Here is a 13592-nt window from a genome sequence, read left to right as displayed (position 1 = left end):
ATGCATGCATTAATTCTGCGAAATCTAGCTATTAATAGTATGTCTCATAAATCATGCAGACCCTTAGATCTATCAGAGCTAACAGTGAAATCAGACAGAATGGCAAAAAATTTACACATTTGACAATTTAGTGGGAAAAAACATACTATTAATAGTTGAGAGATCAAACCTTGACTATTCAAAAAATTCAATGGCTACCAGAGTTTAATATATATATATATATATATATATATATATATATATATATATATATATATAGGGAAAAGAGTCCCAATGGCCCTCCAACTCTTTTCCAAATAAAGTTTTAGCCCTCCAATAATTAACAATAAAGGTTTGGCCCTTGATCTAATAAAATAGCATATTTGTGGCCCTTCTGTCAAATCCAGCAGTTAAAATTGACGGGAAGTATCATCTCGTGCGACGCGTGACCAAATATCAAGGGCATTATGGTCTCTTTCCTAGGACAAGTTCAGGATGGTTCAGAGCTGGAAACCGCACCTGTCCCAAGACAGGCCAGAGGCTTCTCTGCACAGATTTTGTGCCCAATTCAGCTCTGAAGCAGCTTATCAAGGGATTTTGCTTAGAAAAAGGCATCCACTTTGCTGATTCAATTAGGCATAGCCGTGATGTTACAAAGGCAGTTGTTGCGGGTAACAAAGTATCTGAACAGGCCGTGCGATTGCTCGCTAATTTTCTCGTTGGCAGGCTTGTGGGTTGCAATAATCAAGAGCAGAACAGAGCTGCTTATGAGATTTGTTTGCTCACCAAAACAAGCATTTTTAATCGGTCTTGTTTGGTTGAAGCTAGTGCAATCCCGCCTCTGTTGAATCTTCTGTTTTCATGCGATCCATCACTGCAAGAGAATGCCATGGCATCTCTATTAAATCTTTCAATGTTTTCGAAAAGTACGAAAATAATTGTTGAGAATAGAGGTTTGATTTTGATACTTGATGTTTTGAAGTGCGGACTGAAAGTGGAAGCTCGGCAGCATGCAGCTGGTGCATTCTTTTACCTTGCTTCAGTTGAAGAATACCGGCAACTAATTGGGGAGATTCCAGATGCAATTCCTTCTCTAGTGGAGCTCCTCAGGGATGGGACAGATCGTGGCAAGAAGAATGCACTCGTCACGATATTCGGCCTCCTCCTATGTCCTGAGAACCACAAGAGAGTATTTGCTGCTGGAATAGTCCCATTGCTGAAGCAAGAGCAACGGCAGCAGTGGTGGTGACACAGGTGGTGGAGGGGTCGGTGGGGTGGAGGTGCTTGGTAAACCATTCAGAGACTATAATACCCTTGATATTTGATCGCGCATCTCACGAAATGATGCTTTCTGTTAATTTTAACGGATGGATTTGACAGAAGGACCACAAATATGCTAGTTTATTAGATTGAGGGCAAAACCTTTATTGTTAATTATTGGAGGGCTAAAACTTTACCTGTGAAAGAGTTGGAGGGCCATTGGGACTCTTTTTCCATATATATATATATATATATATATATATATATATATATATATATATATATATATATATATATATAAATATATATTGGTTCCATGACATTTATACATATATATATATATATGTGAACGTGAAACTTAATTATATTCAGTGGAGTAACAAGTACCTATTTGATATATATTAGAAGTTTTAGATTTAAATCCCCCATTCCCTCCTCACTATCCTTGAATCTCACCCTTCCCCCTAATAGGGGATGAAAAAGGTTCCCATTTGATATCTATTATATTTGTTTTTTCAATGAGAAAAATACTTATAAACATACAACTTAAGAATAAGGTCAATTATGTAAATGGACAATTGTGGGTTATGTACAATAATGTTGCCTTATAACCTAAAATTATAAAAATACTATTGCTTTCCATGGAAAATGGACTTTACATTTCCTTTTGACAAGGTTGGACTCTATATCCCTTCTCATTCTTTTGTTTGACTCTTTTCTCAACACCCTTGACTCCCTCTATAGTTATTCTAGTTTCCAATTTTGGACTTTTATCATGCAAATCAGCACTTTATGATGATTATGAAACATAGAGGGGATTTGCACTATGATTTGAAAAAAAAATGGTTATAAAATATAATTACTCAACAATACAGAGAATACAATTGGTCATGATTGAAGCAGTTAAATTAATGAGTGTTTAAGGAAAGTAAAATACCAAAAATAAATTGCCTATCAAACAACAGACTATATTATGAAAATGAAAGCTAGACACTGGTATTGGTAATGGTAGCTCTGTAGTTGGTCATGAGGGAGATGGCGGTGGTGGCAGGTACGAATATTTGAAGAAAATGACATAAAAGTCATGGAACTTTTATTTTTCCTTTAATTTGTTCAAAAGCTTTTTGACAATTTTGCCCATAAACCCCAGGCGTGCAGATTTGGTGGCTATCTTTTTGTTTGCCCAGTTGAACAACATTTTCAGCTAAAAAAGTTAAGCGATCAAAATCAGTCAAAGTTAATAATTTAGTGACATTTTACATGATTTGTACATTATTTTCTGATAGTTTTTATCCTAATCTACACAAACTTGTGGTTATTGCATCACATGATTTATTTAGCTATGTTCCACTAAATATAATTTTTTTTGTAAGAATGCATTCTAATTCTATGTGATAAGGCTTATAAAAACATGAACAATAATCAATCTAAATATTAATTGCACTTCTAAAGGTATTTTAGCTAGATACAAAAAAACTTGAGACAATAAACAAGTTAGTTGTATCTTCTCAAATTAATGTGTTGCTAACTAATTTTCTGATTTGATGTGAGACAAAAAAGGCTATGGATAAATAGTTTATAGTTGACCATATGTATTAGGGACTAGGAAGTTGTCACTGCACGGTGTGCGGTGTGACTACACATTATATATATATGCCCTGTTAATGGTCAGTTGATAATCATCATGGTCAGAATGAAAATTACTAAAATATTAAACCGAGTAAAATGAATTGAACAATGCAGTGTTGTTATAAATATTTAACAATCTTTCGAAAGAAGTTCAAGTTTTATAGTCATTCTAAATATAAAAACCAAACAAGTTCATTTTTTATCCTGAATGTTCAAGTTGCTGAAGTCGATTTGATCAATGCCAAGAAGATCATCCAAAAAGTATGAAGTTATAATGTAGAATGCAGTTGCTTGAGACAACCTGAATCTTGGAGGAGAAGGTTTAATGCAACAAATAAGCATCTTTCCGTATAATTAGGTGCAACACGGCTGACGGTATCAAGATTCTAGTTGAATAGTAAAAGAACGATCACTAATGGTAGTTCTTAGAATGGAAAAGAATAAGTAAAATACTTGTGGAAACAAAGGGAATGGATAATTACTTGTTGGTTTGCACGGTAAATTTCACTTGTTGAATATCCAATCAATTTTTCAGCTTCACTATCCATGGCAGTTGCATATATTGATCCAGTTCGATCAATAAGTGAAATTGAAATAGATGCTCTATAAAGAAAAAGTGATAATATTTAGAGAAAGATGAAATTGTTTGGAAAATAGAGTGTTTGACTTATGAATAATGTAAGAAATTGAAAAGAATTTGGGCAATAGTTGAATAGTGAACTGACAATGTTGACAGAACGTTCGCATTATATAGGTAGAGTAATGAGGCTCTTCAAAATTAGGACATGCAATATGGTACATTTTATTATCTCTGTAGCTTATCTCAATAGAACATCTAATCCATGCTGTGCCAATTTCCTATTAAGTAGATAGAGGAATAGTGAAAAATATAACTATCTTTAAAGTAAATTTAGAGATAATAACATTGAATGAAAGAGGAGTATTGAGTCTTACAATTTGTCTTGCAGTAGCAATATCAATGATCTGATTATCATTGACAGGCAGAAGAAGCACATCCGGATTAGCATAACTTATGTTATTGATCAGTTGTGTTGATTGGTTAGAAATAGCATCAAACCTCATGCATACATAGCAAAGTTAGTTGAGAATTCTAATAATAAAAGTAGATAACAGAAAATTTAAGTTCGTACCAGTTACGTAGATCCACTGCTTCTTGAGCGTCTGGATTTATGAGGATTACAGATGATGGTTGAGTTGAGAAGCTAAGATCTGATGTTATATGAAAAAAATTCTTGTTTGAAATTCACGATAGATGAATTTGAAAATTGCTAAAAATGTGTGTGAAAAAGGGAAGTGTGTGTGGTTATATTTTTGTGTTGTGACTTTTACTCTAATAGCAATAACAATTGGAAAGGGTTCATGTTTGGCTGCAATAATAGGTCCATGGGCCTCTTCAATTTGGTTCCAGAGAGTGAGAAGTAATGGCCACATACTGGAAAAGAATTAAGAAACGAAATGATATTTGTTAGTTTATACAAAGGCATTAGAAAGTGCAAATAATAGAAATTGAATGATAATCTTTGATCAGCAATTACATAGTCTCTACTAATGGCCCGTCTTTCTTGAACACTTCTTTCTTTTATAGGCAAAACATGTAGCACTCTTCCCATGATATCTAATGTAGTTATATACAAGAAATTGTTAGATGGTGAACAAGTGTTTTTTGATGTAGTAAAAAAGGAAAAAACAAAAGTGCACTGGTTGATATGCTTATCAAATGATTTGTATTAGCAATTGTGTCCAACATAGCAAAGGGGTGCAACTAGAAAAAAAATGGAAGAGAAGGATGTTACAGTTCTTGTATCTGTTGAACTTGGGTTTTGTTTGTGGCAACCCAATAGTATGGGTATTCTCTCGCAGCGATATTGGCAAGGGATGCATGCACAATTGCATTAGATATATAGCATGTCTTAAAAGGTAAAAGTAGTCTGGCAAATTGCTTAAGATAGTCTGCAGGTACATGCACATTGACTGTAACCCCTTGTATTTTAGTATTGTTAGTTCTCGTTAAAAGATAAATGAATAACAAGAGAATAATCTAGAGGAGCAAAAATTTGAAACCTATGTATCAGCAGGCGCATATTGTTGATATCTAGTTTGAGATTCACCGATATGTATGACATGTGTTACTTCAATAACTTGGACAATTGTTGTCCAATTGAATAAAGTTGGATCAATGTTTGATCATGGAACGATAGTATCTTCCATGAGGGCAAAACCTGCAATAAAATGATAGTAATATGCCAATGTATAAAGAGCATAACATGCAAACAGCAGATTAATTGTAGTAAGAGTAAGATCTGAGCGATTGGCAAATTTTGAAACATTTGAAGTTATAAGCAATTAGCATTAAACTTAATATATGGTAAAATAGAATATAATATATTAATTAAATAGTGTAATCAGTAAGTGAATTTTACAATATAGAGAAAATGAAATAAATATGTATAGGGTTATATATAGCTAATAGAAGAAAATACAGGGGAAAAAGGCATATAGAAATTTTCTATTGAACTTTAATCAATGAATCCATTGGAGATCTATTATTAAGATGTGTATATTAAAATATTACAAAGAAAGTAAACATCATTTATATGATAAGCATAGAGATGTATATGTATGTATATATAGAAAGTTAAAAAAAAAGAGATAATAAAAGTAGAAGAACAATAACTTGAAGGGAAAAAATTAACAGATACAGTATAAAAAATTGGAGGATAGAATGAACTACAGCATCATTGGAGGAAAAGGAGAAGGAAAATCACCTTAAGAATAAGTGCGGTGTAATAGAAGGAAAAAAGTTGATCTGGGAATTCTTCTTTGTGAAATAACTCTCTTAAATAGTTGCAAAGAGAGGAAATTTATGTATTGGGTTGCCAAATAGTTGACAGAGGTGCCTAGTGTAGTACAGGAGACAACTAAGATAGTTTAGACAAGGAGTTTTTGTGTGCAAGACTTTCCTATCAGTAACGAATATTCTAGAACCATATAGTTTCTCTTAAGATATGGAGTTGTAAGGTGTTTTTTTACAGAAATGCATTAATAGATAAAGTATATGTTGTTAAGTTTTAGTCAAAAGGAGTGATTGTTTTGTTACAGCAGGGAAGCAGTATATTCTAAGCGATTAAATAATAGTCTAGTGGTGCTGTGTTTTGTACAGGGTTTTAGTATGTGACCTGTGTTAATAGGTTGTTTCCTTGTTAACTATTTATATAGTTTTTTTTTGTTAAGTACCGAGTTTATGGAAGGGTGTACTGTTGTTAGTATAATGTATCCGTGGATGAAGGGAATTATTCTATAATACATTAGATATTTGTGAGGTAGCTATTTTGGATTAAACGAAGACAATTGAAAAGGATTGTCAAGAGGAAATGGAAACAATAGAATGTTGTAATGATAAACATTTATAACAGTGAAAATGGAGACAATAGAATGCTGCAGTGATAAAAATGCGGGAGAAAATTTATTGTAAATACGTTATAGTGAATGATTGTGCAATTAGAGTTAATAAAAGTAATCATAAAGAGGATAAATAGAAAATTGGAAAATCTTACAGATATAGAGAAAGTAAGTATTTCTATTCCCACAATTGGCCATGTGATGGTGTCTGGGGTTGGAAAGAACTGTTAAAAATTTTATCTCTAAAAAGTGGCCTCAAGTTTAGACTTTTGACCAGAATAGTGCATCACTATTGAGGGCATTTTCATCTTTTTACTTGAAATGACTCCTTTACCTGCAAAAAAAAAAAGCACCTCGGAACAGTAGGTATGCCTTTTTACTTGAGGGTATTTTAATGCATACACTTACTAGGACCTCACTCACCTGCTAATGGCAATTATTGACAAAACCATAAAGATGTAAAAGTTAGATTCGTGACTTTGTCAAGCTGAAAATGCAATATTAAGGTCCATTGCTCTAATATCTTTTGATAAAATAGTGCATTCTAATACTTGTATGTCATATAACTTTCTCTTGCAATCAATTATCTGTGTAGTGCTTCTTAAGATTCCAAATGAGCAGTTTACTTTTCATATGAGTTAAAAATTCACATATGCTTCTGCATACATCTCCAGCTTCTTCTATAGGCAAATCTATAAGAATTACATAGTCAAACCAAGTAGGTAGTGTGACACCTAAAAAAAAGGGTCAGCTATGACAAAAAAATGATAAAAAGGAATACATATGTGTATTAAGAAAAAGAAAAATAATGAGCTCTAAAACATAACAGAGATACACTATATGACTGCAAAATTGCATACCATTATAAAAATTAACTTTCAGCATGTGGCAAACAAGAACAGGGTGATTTTGCATGTTTTGTACAATTTGGTGACCTTTATTAGTGAGAAAACCATCCCACAGAGGTAGCATAATAGTTTGCACACTAATATAGGAAAATAATGAATTATAAAATAAGCAAAAAAATAAACCTTGTATGATATCTCTAAGGAAAAATTTACTCTTCATTAACAATAACGAATTTCTAGGCAATTGAATATTTTCCATTTTTGTTGATATGTTTGACATCCAGTGCTTTAATAACTATAGCAAGTACATCTATTGTAGAATAACACAAAATCAATTAAGAAAAAGCAAATAACTGATGAATAAATGGAAAGATTACATTTGTTGAAGCTCACCAATTGATTTTTCTCTGTCATCCATGTAGTTGACAAGACCACTGAATTTTGTATAGTCAAATTTCACAGTCAGGATATCTTCATCATCATTGACTGGTCCAAAGATTGTTCGACTGGTAACAACTCATTAGATCTTTAGTTCAGCAGTTTGATGCTTTTCTAGAATGTGTGACACCCCACTTCTCCCTAAGGCGAACCAAAGGGTATCTGCGGGACGCCTGTCCAGTTCTCGCCAGAACTCAAGCAATTCCATTCGAGGTTATTACTAATCTAAATGTCACAAGAAGAATAACATAAATACAAATAATGCGGAAGCGTTCAACTTAACAATAGTCATATATTATTCAACCCAAACATCGGGTGTTCAAAATACAACTTTAATTCCAATTATACATCATGCCCAAATATTACATTTCAATTCCAAAAGTACAACCCAAAACTCAGGGCATAGCCAAAATATAATGGAAACCCTAAGACAAAAGTACATCAGGAGAGTTTCTCCAACACTTCTCCGGGTTCAATCCTGTTAAGGAAAACAAATCTACAGGATGAGCAAAACGCTCGTGAGGCCAAGAACACACATGCAAGCACATTGTTCAAATAACAAGTCAAGTATACAAGTCGAGCAATAAAGGTTCGATAAATAATAATTCACCGGAAAAGTAAACAGAAACAATTCAAGGATACTGGAACTCTCAGGAACTATATTCCACTCGCACGTTCAGGAACCACCACGACTTGACACTCCGTCAATCGAGTAGGTTCAGTCCGTAGAACTTTGCTTATCATGTCCCCTTTCACCTTACATACCCCTGTTTCGGGCCCGCCTGTCATATGTTTGGGCAATACTACATCGAGTATGCCAAGCGAGATCTCTTATTAAATCAAGCTTTCATGTTTCCTCATGGTTTACCGAGGAACCCGACCAAACTCATGTCAACTCGAGCCCAAGGATGGCCATTGAGGTTTGGGCGTCCCCCAAGCACATATATGTGTCGAGAAGATTCACTCCAACGACGTATGCAATCATAGCACACCATATCCAAGCCATCCAAGCATGTAACATGTTCAAGCAAGCAAGATGTACAAGTGTTCAAATTCAAGATGTTCATATCGGAGAGAACGAGTGCGATAAAGTACACCCTCGTCTCAAGTTTCCAAAATCCCAACATTTATGACAAGTAAACATGTATTGAGTTTAAATAAGCACACACTTGACACTCACCGAGCAAATCAAGAAGAAATATTTTCTGGAAGTTCAAGTGGTCACTGTAGGATCCTCTTGAAGGTCCTCGTGTGCGCCTGAGTAATAATGTATTATCATTCACGTGCCCCAATTATCAAGGAAGATTGTATGTTAGTACAATCTAAGGAAATTTCATAAAAACGAACCTCAATTACTAGTAAATTGAGATTTACTTAGAGTTTCTTAAAATACAAGAGTAATCGAGTTTTAATTTTGGGAAATCAAGTATAAAGCGTTCAAGTAATATCGAAGGAATAAGGAGTGCTTGAAAACTCCATTCCTTTGGAATTTGAAAAATTTTCAGTTTTTGATACGATATTTTGAAAAATCGTATCTCACATTTTACATGTCAAAAATTTGAAAACTTGGTACCGTTGGAAACCTCTTTGAAAGTACTAAAAGTTCTTAGAAGACACTTTTTCATGATTCTAAATGGAAGATATTCAAAAATAGGCTCAAAGTTAATGTTTCAGAGTACTTAGGGTTGTGTTGGGATTGATTTTTTGCTAACTTTGGAAATTCGGAAAAATTCACACGTTACGAGCTAACCTCTGAAATTTGTAACTCAATTAGAGTTACAAGTAAGTTTTATAACAGAACAAGCGGATCAAAAATCGGAGTTTCGAGCACCGAGATACAGTAGCTCAAAGTTTGGGAAAAATTCAAAACTGGTGAACAAATTTCCAGATTTGAGCTTCCAACTTTGGGACGTTGGTTAGGTATCGAAACGGACTTGGATTGGTACTAACTTTGGTAGTATAACACTCCTATATAAAGGATATCCCTCTATCAAATTTCATGGAAAAATACCTTGGGGAAGGTAGTCAACCAAACAATCAAAGTTTTGAAAATCCTAAAGCAGAACTGCCTTGAGTTTTTCGTTCTTCATTTCCAACATTTGGCCCAGAAAATCCCTCAAACTTGGTTCGTTTGTATAGGAAAAGCCTAAGAAACATTCATGGTACATTTGGTAAGTGTTTATCTCCAAGAAATTCAATTGACAAGTTCACACCAAGTCAAATATCAAATCTGCCTAGAATTTAGGGTTTTCAAGAACAGGGCAGGTTTCGTATTTTGATCATAAATCACTCAATTCAACTCGGAATTGAGAATAATAGGTGGTTTTGGAAAGCTCTTTCATAAGGCTAGAATTTCTTAGAAGAAACCATTTTCAAATTCCATTCACAAACAGCTCGTTTTTGAGCATCAAGATACAAGTCCTGTCCTGTCTCCTGGAGAGAAATGAAACAGGACAGTGATTTTCAATCGAATGGTGTGGCTCACTCAAGTGGAACCAGAATGTGATTTGGTACCAATGGAAATCTGGGAATGTCTAGTTTCAAACGCCACTGACGGCACTCGATTTCGACGTCGGGGCACCGAGTTATGAACAAAACAAGAGGGCTGCCTGAGTATTACGGGAACAGTTTCCAGGTCTGCTACCTTCACGAAAATAATTCATTTGACCAACCAAACCTCAATATTTTTCAATGAAATTTTGTACACCATCTATACAACATATAAACATCATATACAGGCCATTAAACCCTCAAAATTCTACAGAAAAGGGTACGTTCAAAGCAGGGGCAGAATCTAAATATTTTTACTCCATGCACTCATTGAAGTTTCTTCTAGTTATGCAACATTAATCTACCATTTTGAACACTAAATCAACATTAGATCCATCATCAAGCATGAGATCAGTCCCAAGACAAAGGTGGGAGTTCATAGAGCCCACCCATTTCATTTTACACCATAAACAAGCTAACCAAAGGCATGCTAGAGCTTAATCATGCTATATGACTTCTAAAAGACAAGATTCTATGAGTTGATCATCACTTATCTCTTTGGTGTGCAAAAATCAGAAATTTCGGTCTCCCCTTTTGCCAAGAAAAACCATGAAAGCTTCCCTTTTTTTATAGCTCAAGATGATCCTCTAGTATAGAGCTAAGTGCTGTGAAAATTTGGTAGGATTTTGAGTGAAGTTTGATGATGATTTTGGTGAAGATAATTTTGAAAGAACTTGGTGTTCTTGTTGCTCTCCTTGGCCGGCTGAAATGAGAGGGATATAATGAAATCATAGATCAATGTAATTAGGTCTCAAGATGTTAGAAAATAATATTCGGAGTAAATGACCAAGTAAATAATTAAATGAGCTAGAATTTGGAGTTAAAATAGATAAATTTGTGACTCTTTACGTGAGTCGAGTATTAATTTCTCAATTAACCTTTCTTAATCCACCATTGATCATTCTTAACTCTCCAATATTAATACACTCCCAATTCAAGTATAGCCTCGAAAGACGTGCACTCATTGTTCCGAATTAAATGAATTTCGAAAAGTGAATTTTCCAACAAAACGCTTTAGAAAATATAAAAGAGACGTTGTTCCACATAAATGGATTTCAAATGGTCGAAATAAATAATTCGGTGAAAATGAGTAAATAAATATTTAAGTAAACTTGTGATATTCAATAAATAAGAAAATTTTTGAGTCCTCATATCCTCCCCTCCTTAAAAGGAATTTCATCCTCGAAATTCACACTTAGAAAAATATCACACCTCTCAATAGTCAGGCTTAGCAGATTAATCAATAACTTACACTTTCCAATTCGTATCTCATACTTTCTATCCACCCAATTAACAATTTAATTTTGATCTCCAATATGCGTTTTAATCTTCCAAGTTATATGGCAGCTTAATCGTCTTCATGTCTACCTTATATAGGAAATGTCTCTACTTCTTTAATGCGAATTTTATAGCCACTAACTCAAAATCATGAGTTGGCTACTTTCTCTCGTGATATTTAATTCTCTAGAGGCATATATAATCACCTTCTCATGTATTATTAATATACATCCTAAATCATCCTTTGAAGCATCTATATAAATCATAAAACTATTTCCTCCTCTCGGTAAGACTAACACAGGTGCATCGGCTAAACACTTTTCACTTTTTAAAATTCTTCCTCATATTTAGAATCCCAAATAACTTGCCAAGTCTTGCACTCTTAGAAAATTCCTTGATCAAACCAAAGGAAAGGTTCGACTACCTCCAAGGACTCCAAATTTCGGTAGGATTTTATAGTCGTTTCCTCTTAAACAATTTTCACTGTAGTTGAGTCAACAACAATTCCTACCTTAGATATTGTATAACCTAGAAAGACTATTTCCTCCCAATAGAACTAATATTTGTCGAATTTAACGAAAGTTGGTGCATTCTTAAAGTTTGCAAAACATCACCAAGTATCTTTCATGATCTCCTCAAACTTTAGAGTATACCGATATATCATCAATAAATGCCATCATAGATTAATCCAATTACGATTTAAAACCCCGATGCATTTAGGTCATAATTGCTACTAGTGCATTGGTCAACCCAACAGCGTAATTGAAAGTTCAAAGTGTCCCTATTTTGAATTAGAAGGGATTTTAAACACATCAGTTTCTAGGATCCTCAATTGATACTAGCTTTACTTTAAATTCAACTTGAATAATATCACGACTCCTTGCCATTGGTCAAAATTCCCGCTTATGTGAGGCTATGAAATATTTGTACTCAGCAATGTTTTCAGAACCGGACCGGACTAGCGGGTTCGACCGGTCCGACCGCGAACCGGTAGCATCAACGGTCCGGTCCAACATCACACCCGGAAACTAATGGAAAACCGCTAGGAACCGGACGAACCGTTAAAAACCGTTTAAACCGTAAACCGGCGGTTCATAAATTTTTAAGCAATAGACCTAAAATTGAAAACAATAACAAGAATAGAGGCAACTAAGATTCGAACTCAGGCCTTCATGATCACAATAGGTATGCTTACCACCAATCTACAACTGAGGGACAAGTTTTTTTTTTGCGTAGAATTTTACTTAATCTAATCAAAATATAAAATTAGATTAAACAAAAAAAAAACCCTAGCATTGGCTTCAGATGGCACCATTCCTTCAATTCACTTTCTTTCTCAGCCGCACAGACACACAGACGGCACCATTTCTCATTTTCTCCTTGGCTTCACTTCACTTTCTCAGTTCCTCCATTCCTTCAATCTCCAGTTAATCTATTTTTTTTTTCTTCATCATCCTTCCACATCCAAATATCCACGACAAGATCAGCACACTATTATTTTTAGACGGGACTCCAAAGCTTTGCATCTTGGTAAGTTTAATTTTTGCCATTTCTTGATTTTTGTTTTCTATATTATCTTTAGTGGATTTTTTTGTATTTTCTTCTTTTTTTCCCCCAAATTTTCATCCATTTATGAATCATAAATTAATTGGCTGTCATGTTTGGAGAAGTTATTTTTTGGATGAAGTATCAAATTAATAAAATTAGTCATGTTTGGTTTTTTAATTTTGCATTTTTCTGGAATTAATATTTGGAATGCCTTTTTTTTGTTCCATTGATATTGTTTGTGACAATAACCGTATGCAACTAATTTATGATTTATGATTATAGTATGCAACCGTATGCCTTTTTTTTATTCAACTAATTTCTGTGACCAAAAACTAATTTCTGCTCAAATGTTCAAAGTTCATACGGCTTTTTTTATTTAATCAATATTATTTCAACTTGAAGTTTGTCTAATTAAAGGAGCGCAAGGATTTCTTCTGTCTGTAGGACCTCTGGGTTTGACAATCACAAGGACTTTGATAGTACTTTGTTATTGTGCCGCCTTAATGTATTTGTTCATTTTTTCAACATGTTTGTCTTTTGTGGAGATATGCAATATACTTCAGTTATAGGAGATTTTTTTAATTTTTTTTTTAGATTTCATCTCGTATATTTTTATGGCTTGATCATTGGTGTTATGACTGG

At 34.0% G+C, this 13592-nt stretch overlaps 1 protein-coding gene across 1 annotated transcript; it reads left to right on the top strand.

Moving 5' to 3' along the window:
- LOC113693284 (U-box domain-containing protein 19-like) lies at positions 1-1228 on the top strand. The gene is made up of 2 exons (XM_027211842.2): positions 1-37; positions 387-1228. Exons 1-2 carry the CDS (start codon positions 1-3, stop codon positions 1226-1228), a joined length of 879 nt encoding a protein of 292 aa, XP_027067643.2.
- Positions 1229-13592: the final 12364 nt, after the last annotated feature.

Source organism: Coffea arabica, chromosome 6c (genome assembly GCF_036785885.1).
Source record: "Coffea arabica cultivar ET-39 chromosome 6c, Coffea Arabica ET-39 HiFi, whole genome shotgun sequence".
Taxonomy (NCBI): Eukaryota; Viridiplantae; Streptophyta; class Magnoliopsida; order Gentianales; family Rubiaceae; genus Coffea; species Coffea arabica.
This window is presented reverse-complemented; position numbering and strand designations above follow the sequence as displayed.

Bases quoted from the DNA above. Each gene is read 5' to 3' on its own strand.
- LOC113693284 (XM_027211842.2), top strand. From the start codon at position 1: ATGCATGCATTAATTCTGCGAAATCTAGCTATTAATA. The intron at 38-386 runs GTATGTCTCATA...TGTCAAATCCAG, and splicing joins GCGAAATCTAGCTATTAATA to CAGTTAAAATTGACGGGAAG.